This window comes from Haematobia irritans, chromosome 3, assembly GCF_050003625.1.
Source record: "Haematobia irritans isolate KBUSLIRL chromosome 3, ASM5000362v1, whole genome shotgun sequence".
NCBI lineage: Eukaryota > Metazoa > Arthropoda > Insecta > Diptera > Muscidae > Haematobia > Haematobia irritans.
The window spans coordinates 15,907,768-15,920,433 of record NC_134399.1 but is presented as its reverse complement, the minus strand read 5'-3'; the positions used below and the strand labels follow the sequence as shown (position 1 = coordinate 15,920,433).

General features: G+C 36.7%; 1 protein-coding gene across 1 annotated transcript; it reads right to left on the bottom strand.

Annotated features, from left to right (window-relative positions):
• Positions 1-3,555: 3,555 nt before the first annotated feature.
• Positions 3,556-8,763, bottom strand: LOC142230772 (uncharacterized). Its single transcript, XM_075301400.1, has one exon. It carries the CDS (start codon positions 8,761-8,763, stop codon positions 3,556-3,558), a length of 5,208 nt encoding a protein of 1,735 aa, XP_075157515.1.
• Between the last annotated feature and the right edge of the window lie 3,903 nt (positions 8,764-12,666).

Here is a 12,666-nt window from a genome sequence, read left to right as displayed (position 1 = left end):
AATAAAATTTGGCACACATGACTATACTACCAATTGTGCTCCTTGTGCAAAATTTCAAGCTAATCGGGATAAAACTCTGTCTTCTGGGTCCATATAAGTGCATATCGGGCGAAAGATATATATGAAAGCTATATCTAAATCTGAACCGATTTCAACCAAATTTGGCACACATAGCTACAATGCTAAATCTACTCCTTGTGCAAAATTTCAACTAAATCGGAGCAAAAAATTGGCCTCTGTGGTCATATGAGTGTAAATCGGGCGAAAGCTATATATGGGAGCTATATATAAATCTGAACCGATTTCAATGAAATTTGGCACGCATAGCTAGAATGCTAAATCTACTCCCTGTGCAAAATTTCAACCAAATTGGGTAAAAACTTTAGCTTTTAGGACCATATTAGTCCATATCGGGCGAAAGATATATATGGGAGCTATATCTAAATCTGAACCGATTTCAATAAAATTTAGCACACTTGACTATAGTACTAATTGTTCTTCTTGTGCAAAATTTTAAGTAAATTAGGGTAAAAATCTGGCTTCTGGGGCCATATAAGTCCATATCGGGCGAAATATATATATGGGAGCTATATCTAAATCTGAACCGATTTCTTCCAAAATCAATAGGGATCTATTCTGAGCCAAAACACATACTTGTGCCAAATTTGAAGTCGATTGCAGTAAAACTGCGACCTAGACTTTGATTACAAAAATGTGTTCACGGACAGACGGACAGACGGACAGACGGACATCGCTATATCGACTCAGGAACCCACCCTGAGCATTTTTGCCAAAGACACCATGTGTCTATCTCGTCTCCTTCTGGGTGTTGCAAACATATGCACTAACTTATAATACCCTGTTCCACAGTGTGGAGCAGGGTATAATAAAATTTGACAAAATTTTCTATAAAAATAAAATCTTTGACAAAATTTTTTATAGATTTTGACACAATTTTAAAATTTTGACACAATTTTGTATAGCAATAAAATTTGACAAAATTTTCTATAGAAATAAAATTTTGAAACAATTTTGTATAGTAATAAAATTTTGACAAAATTTTTTATAGAAATAAAATTTTGAAAAAATTTTTTATAGAAATAAAATTTTGCCAAATCAATATATATAAAATTCAATTTATGTTTGTTTATTTGTTTGTTTGTTTGTTTGTATGTTCCGAGTTGGCTCCGAAACGGCTGAACCGATTTACTTGAAACTTTCAGAGATTGTAGGGGGCGTTCATGTGGTGAAAATAGGGTACCTCATTTTTTGACACCTGGTCGCGGAGGGGGACCTCCCCTTTGTCGGACTTTTTGAAAATTGGACCAAAGTTGACCGAGTTGCTTGAAACTTTCATTGAAGGTTGGGGTTGGTATCTAGATAAAAATCAGCTACTTTATATTTCGATATTTGGCGGCGGAGGGGGACCTCCCCTCTGTTCGACTTTTTTAAAGTACAGTGAAAAAACTAAAATTCTCTAAAACCTGATGATTTCAGATGTGGACGGGGAGGGGGACCTCGCCCTTGCCCTACTTTTTGAAACTTGGAACAAAATTATGCGATTTTCTTGAAATTTTCATTGAATGTTGGGGTTGGTATCTAGACAAAAATCCGCTACATTATTTTTCGATAGTTGGTCGGGGAGGGGGACCACCCCTTTGCCCGACTTTTTTTTAAGTACAGTGAAAACAAAACTAAACTCCCCCGACTGAAATTTTACGGAAAAAATGGGTGAGGTTATGAAATTTATATCAGCTTCCTGAATTTTTAATAAAAATAAAAGGGCGCTTCTCTTAAGTACATACAGAGAAACAATTAAACTTTACCGAGTTACTTGAAATTTACAGAGGACTGAGGAGAGGTTACGATATTAATAGTTGATACCTGATTTTGTGATATTTGGACGGAAGAGAGGCCGTCCCTTTAGGCTTATAATTTGCTTGACATTTTCTGGGACGTTTACAAAAGATACGCTACATCACTTATCTATATTTGGTCGGGGAGGAGGTCCTCCTCTAAAACTGCAAAAAAAAAATTCTTAAGTTTTCTTGAAATTTACAAAGGCAATGGAGGAAGGTTATGAAAGAGGAGGCAACCTTCCTTGCCCCACACTTGTACAATCTTGTGACAGTGTGCTAGAAATGGACTGTATTAATTTCGTAACCTCACAGATTGTAAAGAAATGCATAAATTCCCAACATGGAAAGAAAAGAAAAACACCAAATGTTTCGTTTTAGGATTTTGTTGTTAAAGTTTATTGCAGCTTCTTTCACCCTTACCGCTTGGACTTCAGATTGCTAAGTAAGTAATGTTAAGGAGAAAAAAAGTGAAGGAAGCCATCATATTTTAAATTCAGCAATAAAAGGTTGCAACAATAATAATAATTCTCAGTGGAAACCATTTATCCATTGGATGAAAGCTCTTTTGTTCTTGTTAATGAATATATAGTTGCCACCTGATAAGGATGGAAATAGTTATGGGCTTAAGCTAGGTTGAGTAATTAGGAATTCATTTCAATTAATGTATATTAAATTCATTTAAATTCAGCCAAATAAATGTTTACTCGTAAAACTATATGAAATTATAAATTTGTTAAACACAGTTTAACATGGCGCGGCCTCTTGCGGTATCGCAACGTTAATAGTATCGGGCTCCAGAAATCACCCAACCAAACACAGTGCTTTGAGCTATTGGCATGTGAGTAGCTGTTTGGATCAAACCGGCCTTCAGAATTTTGGGCAACTCGTCATTGGCGATCATAATCTCGATGTTGACTGGATGATAGAAATGTGGATCAGCCAAGTCCGGCAATTGGCTGTAGGTGTCTTCAAGAATTTTATGAGGTACTTTTTCTGGTAGAGTAGATTGAAATTTATCCTGTACCACACCATGGATTTGCACCTTCACTGAATGGTCATGGAACGATTGTAGATTCACTGTGCAAAATTGTTTTCCATCCTTTTTCGTGGTTTGAAATTTGTTGTCTCTTACAAACGACTTTAAAATGACAGACTCAGCTGCACCCGAATTGAGCATTATTCTGGCTTTACTTGTTCCAGTGTTGGTCATTACCCTGACCATAGCTGTTGGTAAGAACACATGCTTCTTTGACCGTCCTCCTAAACGTTCTTTTACTTGTGGGTTTGTTTGTTTAGGCCGGTGATTTGGATTTGAGTGTGGTGACCGAGTATTAGTAGAGCTTGAATTTAACCGTGTCTTCGCTCTGTTGCCTTTGGTTTGAACTTGTTTGGGCTCACGGTTTCGTATGCTGCTGTCATTTTGACGATCCACATGTAGTTTCGTATGGTGGGCTCTGTTGCATACTGCGCAAGTCTTCCGGGATCGGCACCATTCTCGCGTATGTGAAGCACACAGGCAATTGAAACAGTACCCTTTTTCCTTGGCAACGCGTACTCTCTCCAAAACCGTCATCTTATTGAATTGCATGCAGAATCTCAAGTGATGTTTTTGGTAGCAGACTTTACATTTTTGGGTGCTAAGAAATTATTTAGAAGTTAAGATTATTATGCAAGAGGCTCGATCAGATGTGAGTTTTTACTGTGAGTTTGGTAAAATACAAAGTTTTATGAGTGGTCGAGATATCGTACCATTTTGAGTACGTAACTCCGCTACTCGGACTCTTGAATCATTTCCGGAGAATACCCTAACTACACGCCCCAACTTCCACTCAGTTGGAGGTAAATTATCATCTTTTACCACAACCAAATCATTTTCATTCAGATTTTTCTGAGAAACCTTCCATTTATACCTCCGCTGTAATTCCGAAATATATTCATTTTTCCAGCGTTTGGCAAAGTGCATTTGTAAAACTTTCAGACGTTGCCATCGATTAATTAAAGAAATATTTTCAGAATAATCCTCCGGTATAGCTACTAGGGGGGATCCCTTCAAAAAATGACCAGGTGTCAATGCTATGCATTCCGAAGACGTTTCACTTATTGGAGAAATAGGCCTCGAATTCAAAATACCCTCAATGCGTACCAAAAGAGTCGTAAACTCTTCAAATGTAAATTTCAAACTGCCTGTAACTTTTTTCAGATGGGTTTTCATACTCTTTACCCCCGCTTCCCATATTCCACCCATATGGGGTGCCTGGGGGGGAATAAAGTGCCACGAAAATCCATGAATGCTATATTTATCCACCAATGATTTTTCTGCGGTTCGTATGAATTTTTTATATTCGTTTGAAAGTATTCGATTGGCCCCAACGAAATTAGTGCCGTTATCCGAAAAAACTTTAAGTGGATAACCCCGCCTACCTACAAAACGGTCAAATGAAGCCAAAAATGCCTCAGAGGTGAGGGATGAACATGTCTCCAAATGAATTGCTCGGGTTGAAAGACAAACAAACACAACAGCATAACCTTTTTCTATTTTAGCGTTTCGAAGCCTAGATGTCTTGATCTCAAAAGGTCCCGCAAAATCTATTCCCGTATTTGTAAAAGGGGGCGAATATGTACATCTCTCAGGGGGTAGAGCTGCCATTATTTGGCTACGAACCTTGTGTTTATATATCGTGCAGATCTTACAACTTCTTATGCAGTGTCTTATAATGCTTTTTATCCGCACTACGTAAAATTCGTGTCGAATCGAACGAAGCATAGTTTGATGTTCAGCATGCATGAGTACCTTGTGTGTGAATTCAACCAACAATTTGCAAAACCGCGATTTTTCGGGTAGAATAATCGGGTGTCTTTCGTTAAAACTCAAATCCGAATTCGATAATCTGCCGTTGACTCGTAAAAGTCCATTTCGATCAAGAAAAGGGTTCAATACCAAAATTCTGCTTTTCGGGCTAATTGGAGAATTGGATGTCAAACAGTCATATTCAACAGAAAAGTAGGTTCGTTGCGCTATGGCGATTAGCCGATATTTGACGAAATTCAAATCCTCCGAACTGATCAGATTACAAGAGTAACTCGAATTCAGTGGGCGACGACACAACCGAATAAATCGAAATACGTATACTAAAACTCGTAAAGCTTTGTGATACGAAGAAAACCTTTCCAAAACGTCTTCATTCTCTGTAAGAGATTGGAAAACGTTTGTTTTCTTTTCCATTGTGTGTTGTGGCACTTCTGGTTGTTTCGGCCAAGTCGAAACCTCCTTTGATAACCATTCCGGACCATGCCACCAAAGTCTATTTCCATTTAAATCGGACGCGGAGCATCCACGGGTTCCCAAGTCCGCTGGATTATCCTCACTTCGAATGTGCAGCCATGAGGAATTTCCGACAAGATCCAGAACTCTAGATACCCTGTTCGCGACATAAGTCTTCCATTGATAAGGTGGTTTACTGAGCCAAGCAAGTGTGATCGTAGAATCACACCATAAATTAATACATTGGGGTTCAAGTTTCAACATTTGACAAGTAGACTTTGTAAGTCTGGCGAGTAGTACCGCTCCACAAAGTTCTAATCTTGGCAAACTAATCGTCTTTAATGGAGCTACTTTGGTTTTCGATACAAGCAAATGGCAGGAAATACGGTTCTTTGAATGAAGAACCCGTAAGTAAATGCATGCGCAATATGCCTTCTCCGAGGCATCACAAAACCCATGGATCTGAACAATCCCATTTGGCTCGAAACCTATCCAACGAGGTATTCTGATTTTAGGAATTTCGGAGAAATTTCCCATAAAAGTAACCCATTTTTCCAAAGAGTGAGATTTCACATTTTCGTCCCAATCTGTCCCGTCCAACCAGAGCTGCTGCAATAGCATTTTTGCCGTCACAATTATAGGACTCAACCACCCAGCTGGATCGAATAACTTTGCCACTATGGAGAGAATTGTTCTCTTTGTGACTTGTTCCCGAGGGATTCGAATGTCGTAAACATTATAGAAAAACAAATCTGTCATTGCGTTCCATCTGATTCCAAGTGTCTTGGATTCACTCGAATCTTCCAATTTCAAAAAATCTTCGTTGAGCAAGTCTTCCTGAGGAACTGTTTGAAGAATATCCGAATGATTGGCGGTAATTTTCTTCAGTGGAAATCCAGCAGAAGATAGTAAATCCACCAGCTCTGTTAAGCCTCGCTTTGCTTCAAGTACGGAGTGACCGCCTGATAAAATGTCATCCACGTAAATATCCTTCTCAAGGATTTTTGCCGCCACTGGATGACTGTTTGCTCCATCCTTTCCCAATTGTAACAAGGTTCTAATGGCGAGGTATGGAGCACAGTTAACTCCAAATGTCACTGTCTTCAAAGCAAAATCTTGTATTGGATCCATTGGTGACTTCCGAAACAAACATCGTTGATACTGATGGTCCCTGTCGTCTATCAATATCTGGCGATACATTTTTTGAATGTCGCCATTGAAGACATATTTGAATGTCCGCCACCGTAAAATAACTGTCGTTAAATCATTTTGGAGCGTAGGTCCAGGGTAAAGAACATCATTCAACGATAACCCCGTCGTAGTTCGCTTTGAAGCGTTAAAGACAACTCGCACTTTCGTGGATGTTCTGTCTGGCTTTACAACAGCATGGTGGGGTAAGTAAAATGACCTAAAGGTATCGCTGTCATATAACTCACTAGGAGGAATCGGGGACATATGATCCAAAGTTAAATATTCGTGCAGAACTTGCGTATACTCTTCAGAAAGGCTTGGAGAATTTCCTAGAGTTTTCTCCATGCGATAAAATTGGCCCAAAGCCATTCTTCTTGACGATCCTAGAGCTATTTCGTTGGGAAACTCCTTCTTAAACGGCAGTCTTACGACGTATCTTCCATCGCTCCGACGAGTGGTAGTTTCAGCGTATAGCTGTTCACACACTATGTCCTCCTCTGATTGTTGTGGATCGCTAGGAATTTCCTCGCTTTCCCAAAATCGTCTAACCTGATCATTAAGTGAATTATCGGAATGGCTGACCCAAGCTGCGAAAGTAGTAATGCACCTGGGATTTTGCGGTCCACTAATGTACCAACCAAACTCAGATTCCTGAGCCAAAAGATTCCCTGCTATATTTTTACGAACCCCAGACTTTATTATACAAGGTAAAATGTCACTTCCAATCAACATGTCGATGCGTGCAGCCTTGTAGAAAAGTGGATCTGCTAATTCTATCTGATTTAATCCCTCCCAGCTTCCAATCTTGTGTGTTGAAGACGGCATAAAGTGGTTAAGATTCGAAACTACTATCGCTACAGTTTCTAGAGAAAAACTAGATTGTCTCGATCTTAACTTTAGGCTACAGATTCTCGACGAGTTTTCTAGTAAAGTACCTCCAAGGCCAGAAATCCTTGTAAAGGACTTCGAAGTCGAAATGCCTAACTGATTGACAACTCTACTTGCTATAAAAGTTTCCTGAGAACCCTGGTCCAAAAACGCACGTATTGTGAAAGTGTTTCCCAAATGCTCCAAATCAATTAAAACTGTGGGAAGGATTGTTCCCTGGCCAGACTCTGAAAAATTCGTTTGTACTTCTTCAATGTGAAGGTCGGATGAAGAAGGTTGTTCCTCTTCTTGCGTAGCAATATGAAAAGAAGATGGATTGGTTGAAGAGTTATGTGATCTCTGGTGTCTGGAACCTTGATGCTTGTTATTACCCATTCCGGGATGCAAAAGCGTATGATGTGTCTGACTGCATTCTTGACAAAGTTTCTCACTTCTACAACTAGAAGTTTGATGTCCAGAACACAAACAGTTTTCGCAAAGTTTGTTGTCAGCGACAAATTTTCTTTTCTCCGTAAGAGACATAGATTGAAATTTTGAACATAGCCGTAAAGCATGGTTCTTTTGACATAACTTACAATTTCGATACGTATTATCGGATTTAACATGAAAACTTTGAGATTTTTGAGAAGTCGTCACGGAAGATGAACTTTGCCTTTTTATATCGCTAATAGATTCTAAGAAATCTAACCGATTTGAGATAAAATTGTTCAGCATTTCCCAACTAGGCATTTCCTTATGGTTCTGAATAGATCCTTCCCAGGCCGCTAAAGTGTCCTGGGGCAGCTTGGATGATATCCAATAAACTAGTATCGGATCCCAACTTATAACCGATATACTGTACGACCTAAGAATCGACAAACAATTGTTCACAGTGAACTGTAAGTTTCGCAGCCCTTTAGTCCTTTCTGATGCAACAACCTCCAAGTCAAAAATCTTTCTAAGTTGATGATTGATCAGAATTCTTTTATTCTCGTAACGACTACACAATGCCTTCCAAGCTAAGTCATAGTTATAATCTGTAAGCGCGAATCCTTTAACTATTTGATTCGCCTCCCCACGTGTCTTCGCCCGTAGATGGTAAAGCTTCTGTGCTGGCGAAAGTTTGGGATGTTTACCGTAAATGGCTGAAAACATATCCCTAAAACTTGGCCATTTGTCGTAGCCCCCACTAAATATTTCCGTATCGCACGGGGGAACTTTAAGGGAATAACCCGAACCCTCGGCCGCCAGATTTTCCGATGCACTTATTTCAGCGGTATGTGCCCGAACAAGTTTTTGTTCTTCTATGGACATAAGATCTAAAATGGAAGCTTTACATTCCCTGTAGGATTTATAAGATGCAACAAACTTCGACTGAGTCGACTCCTTCTCCGCTTCACCGGTGGTCGAATCTTCTGAACTCATTGAAAGTTCGTAGTTTTCCACTAATTTCTGGTATCGACGTTCCAGCTCCTCTAATTCAACTTTCAACTCCGACATAGTTCGAATTTCATTGCAGTTTGCAAACGAAGCGCAATATGTAACAACTTGGTCCGACAGAAATATAAACCGTTTAGCACTCATCTTAACTGTTTGACCGTATGTATACTAATTGTATGAAGGTAACAGTAATGAAATTTTTCTCTTTCAATTATAGGATATGAGCGTAACTCAATTAGTAGAAACCAAAACCATAAAATGGAAAATAAAGTATATTCCAAAAAAAAACATTCAAAACCCAAAAAGTGTATTCAAAAATTAAATTTTCTAATACACGTGTATCACAAAATTTCTCAAACGAAAATCTATTATATGTGTGATTACAAAGCACAAATGAAATGTATACGCAGAGAAAAAAATATGTCGTAAAACTGATGCTAAAATGTACTATTATCTAGTGCACAAATTTTATTTTGTTTTAGTTCATTCATAAAATTTTGTAAGAAAATGACCCAAGCCCAACGATATTTCATTCATTCCAAGTATGTCTCAAGAATTTTATGAACTAAATGGCAGTAAACTCTCAATGGCATACAAATTAGTTCAATTGTAACTAAAACAGAAGAAGTTTTTCGTACACTTCTTAAATATAGTAAGAATGAACTACAGCGTGGTTAAAATGGGAATGGTCTGGCGGTTAAGCTTTTCCTTATTTGTATATCTTTTTTTTTTTTTTTTTTTTTTTTTTTTCGAGGAAGATGAATTTTGCAAATGGTAATTAAAAATGCAAAATCGTCGGACAATGTTCGTTAGTCTAATGAATCAATCTCAAATTTTGAAAGTTTTTTTGTATATATTTTTATTTCAAAGATGATTTGGTGCAATATCTATAGTTACATCGCCTCTATTATAATGTAATCCAAAAATCCAACTTCTTCAAGAACTCAAATCCATAAATTTCTTAAGCAAGAATAATTTGATGCACAACATGGATTGATTAAGAACATCTCAGAACTAACATGAGATGACGATATAACTTTTTCTTTCAACGAGACGAACATTTGTACGTTTTCGATCCATTCAGCTTCGTATTCAACGTCGACAGCGGACAATTCATTCAAACTTTTGGATGAATTTGAATATATTTGTCTACACTCGTATGAATAATCCTCGAGATCAATGCAATCAATTTCAGAGACAATTAACTGGGTATAATATTCGACTATTCCGCTTCCAAACCTGAAATTACGTTCCTGTTCCAATTTGACCTTTATCAATTTATGTCCTCAACCACACTCATAGAAAAAAGTCTGTTAAAACGCTCAGTCGGTACTTGTTGTTGTATCTCCGCAATTTGTACTGAAGTGTCGTTTGAGGCATTTAAACGCGATCAGCGAACATTTCGTTTGTTTATGCCTTAATTCGAAAAATATCAAAATTCTCAACCAAATGCAAGATTATTGCTATAATGTCTCAATTGTGTGAAGAAAGTCTAAACTTTTTGTTTGTTTCAGCGTTGTCGGTTTTACAAATGAGCAGACTTTCCGTTGTCTCAATAGATTTTTATGCGTGTGCAATTACAAATTTCCTCAGGTGTATTTGCAGAACATTCGAATAACCCTCTGTTCAAGGGGTTTCGATAAGTGTAAAATAATTTAAACTTCCGTATATTAGGAAAATTAGGTATAAACTTATTACCACGATTCCGATTAACTATGTGTACAGAAAAACTTCATCAGTGTTGCAAAATTTATGTATTATATATTATATTAAAAAACAATAATTCTGAAAGTATAGTCCTGTATCTCTTCTTTAAAATCTTCTCCAGTCCAATGGAATCTTTCTTATTCCAATTAGAAAATCCAGATCTGTAGAATTCCACGAGTGCCACTAATAAGTTAACGCTTTATTATAATAATGGTGATATTCAAATGTATTATTCTTTCTCGCTCCTCGTAAATGGCCGTTAAACCAGCAAATTCTATCGTTCTAGCAACAGTTAGACTTCTGGACAAATAGTCAATTTCCTTTGCTAAACCAATTTAGGTATAGGTAGAATAATATTCACCACTGACAAAATTTCCTTTTATAAAATATGTATAACATAATTCCCCGGCAAATTCTTGTAAGAAGTATATAAATTTTCAAAATATTCTATTGAAAATTTTAAATTGTAAAAAAAAATCGAATAAAAATATGTAAATTGTCACAGATTTTCTATTGAATCGTAACAAATTTTGGTATCACTCATCAACAGGCCATTACAGCAAACCTTCTCAATAGAGTTCCGTAGAAAAATATTCTTCAATGTTTATATATCCCCTTATACCATAAGTTCACTATGGCAAACATAGCCTAAACCGTAGCAAGATTTCGCGTTTCAAATATTTCCAATATAATAATAAGAGATGTTTCTCCCTTTATATCTTAAAAGGTATATTAGCAAAATTTCAATAATCGTATGAACACATTCTTTAAAGCTCACCCTATTCTTTATGGTTCCTCATTTGCCTCTTCATTTTGTTTTGTCACGACCATTCGACGATATTCGGCAGGCCAGCAATCGGCAACGAAAGAAAATTATCGAAATAATCGATTTCATAGAACATCAATATTCGCACATACACTGAATTGTTTTTTTTTTTTTTGATTTCACTAAATAACTGCACTTATGTATACCAAAAGTATCATTTAATACCCTTTATGTACATATAACAACACAACTATAATAGTAGCACTGACACTGGGAACCGCACAGAAATCATCACAAATTCAATCGACAATTCGATAATAAATAAATATTTATTGCCACGAAATAAAGTGGTTTACAAACCCCTTTACCATTCACCACGGTTCAATTCGTAATACTGCCCGTCAGCAAGATATCAAAGGTATGTGTAGTGCCCGAATATGGACAATATAAGAGAATATGCGTGTGTGCTGTGATCCCAGTGTCTAGAAAAAACTCGTTAAGAGAGACTCTCTTGTACAGAGTTACAACGATCCAATCAGTGTTGCCAATTTGGTGCTTTTAGCACCAAATTTAGTGCTTTTTGATTTCTAAAAAGCACCAAATTGCCTTTTTGGTGCCTTTTCAAAAAAAGCACCAACTTGGTGCTTTCTGGCATTTTCATTTAGTGCTTTTGGTGCTTTTTTTATTTTGAACAGTATTAAGTTTAATAGATACAAAAATTTTGATTAGACTTTCAAGAGCCGAAGAAACTCAAATTTATTGCCAAATATAGAATTTGATTGTTATGAAGTTAATATTGATTATTTTTTAATTAATATTGTTATTTAGGGTATTCTGTAGGAAAGTCCAGCGATGAGTGTCGAATTTTTGAATTTGGTAAAGATGTCATTAAAAACGTTTGTATTAAATTCACAAAAGCACGCACAACTGAAATAAGCAATAGACTCCTTCCATATATTAATATTTTGAAAGTTGAGAAACATCACTGATCAAAATGAATTGGACGAAAGCATTAAAACCGATCAAAGTGTATACCTGAATAGCGGTTCATAATGGTGAGTACTAAGTTCGAGTTTTGCCGCTAAAGTGAAAACTATATCAGTAAAAAGGCATACAATTATGCATATTTGCTGCAAATTTTATTATAACTTGATGGGGAATAGCCAAAAGCAAATTTTCACAAAGTTTGTATTCCTTAAAATGAATTATTAAAGAAAAGTAATTGTGAAAAAATGACTATTTTAGCAGCTAAACTCGATCTTAATACCCACCTTAATTTCTTAAAATTCAATTCACAAAAGTTCTATAAAACATCTTTGGAAGTTTTTTTTTTTTTTTTTTTTTTTTAGTAGAGCATTTAATTTTCGATTTTGTGGTGGAAGGTGGTATGATAGAATTTATAATATATTTTTGGTGCTTTTTGGCCTTGGGGAGTTGGCAACACTGGATCCAATTGTGGGAGTATGTATGTGCGTTTGTCCCTAGTGGGTAGAAAGCGAAACCCAAAGAGGACGACAAACTCTCTTGTAAAGAGATAGAGATATTATTAAATGTATATATGTTTGTGATAGTGT

Bases quoted from the DNA above. Each gene is read 5' to 3' on its own strand.
- LOC142230772 (XM_075301400.1), bottom strand. From the start codon at position 8,763: ATGAGTGCTAAACGGTTTATATTTCTGTCGGACCAAGTTGTTACATAT.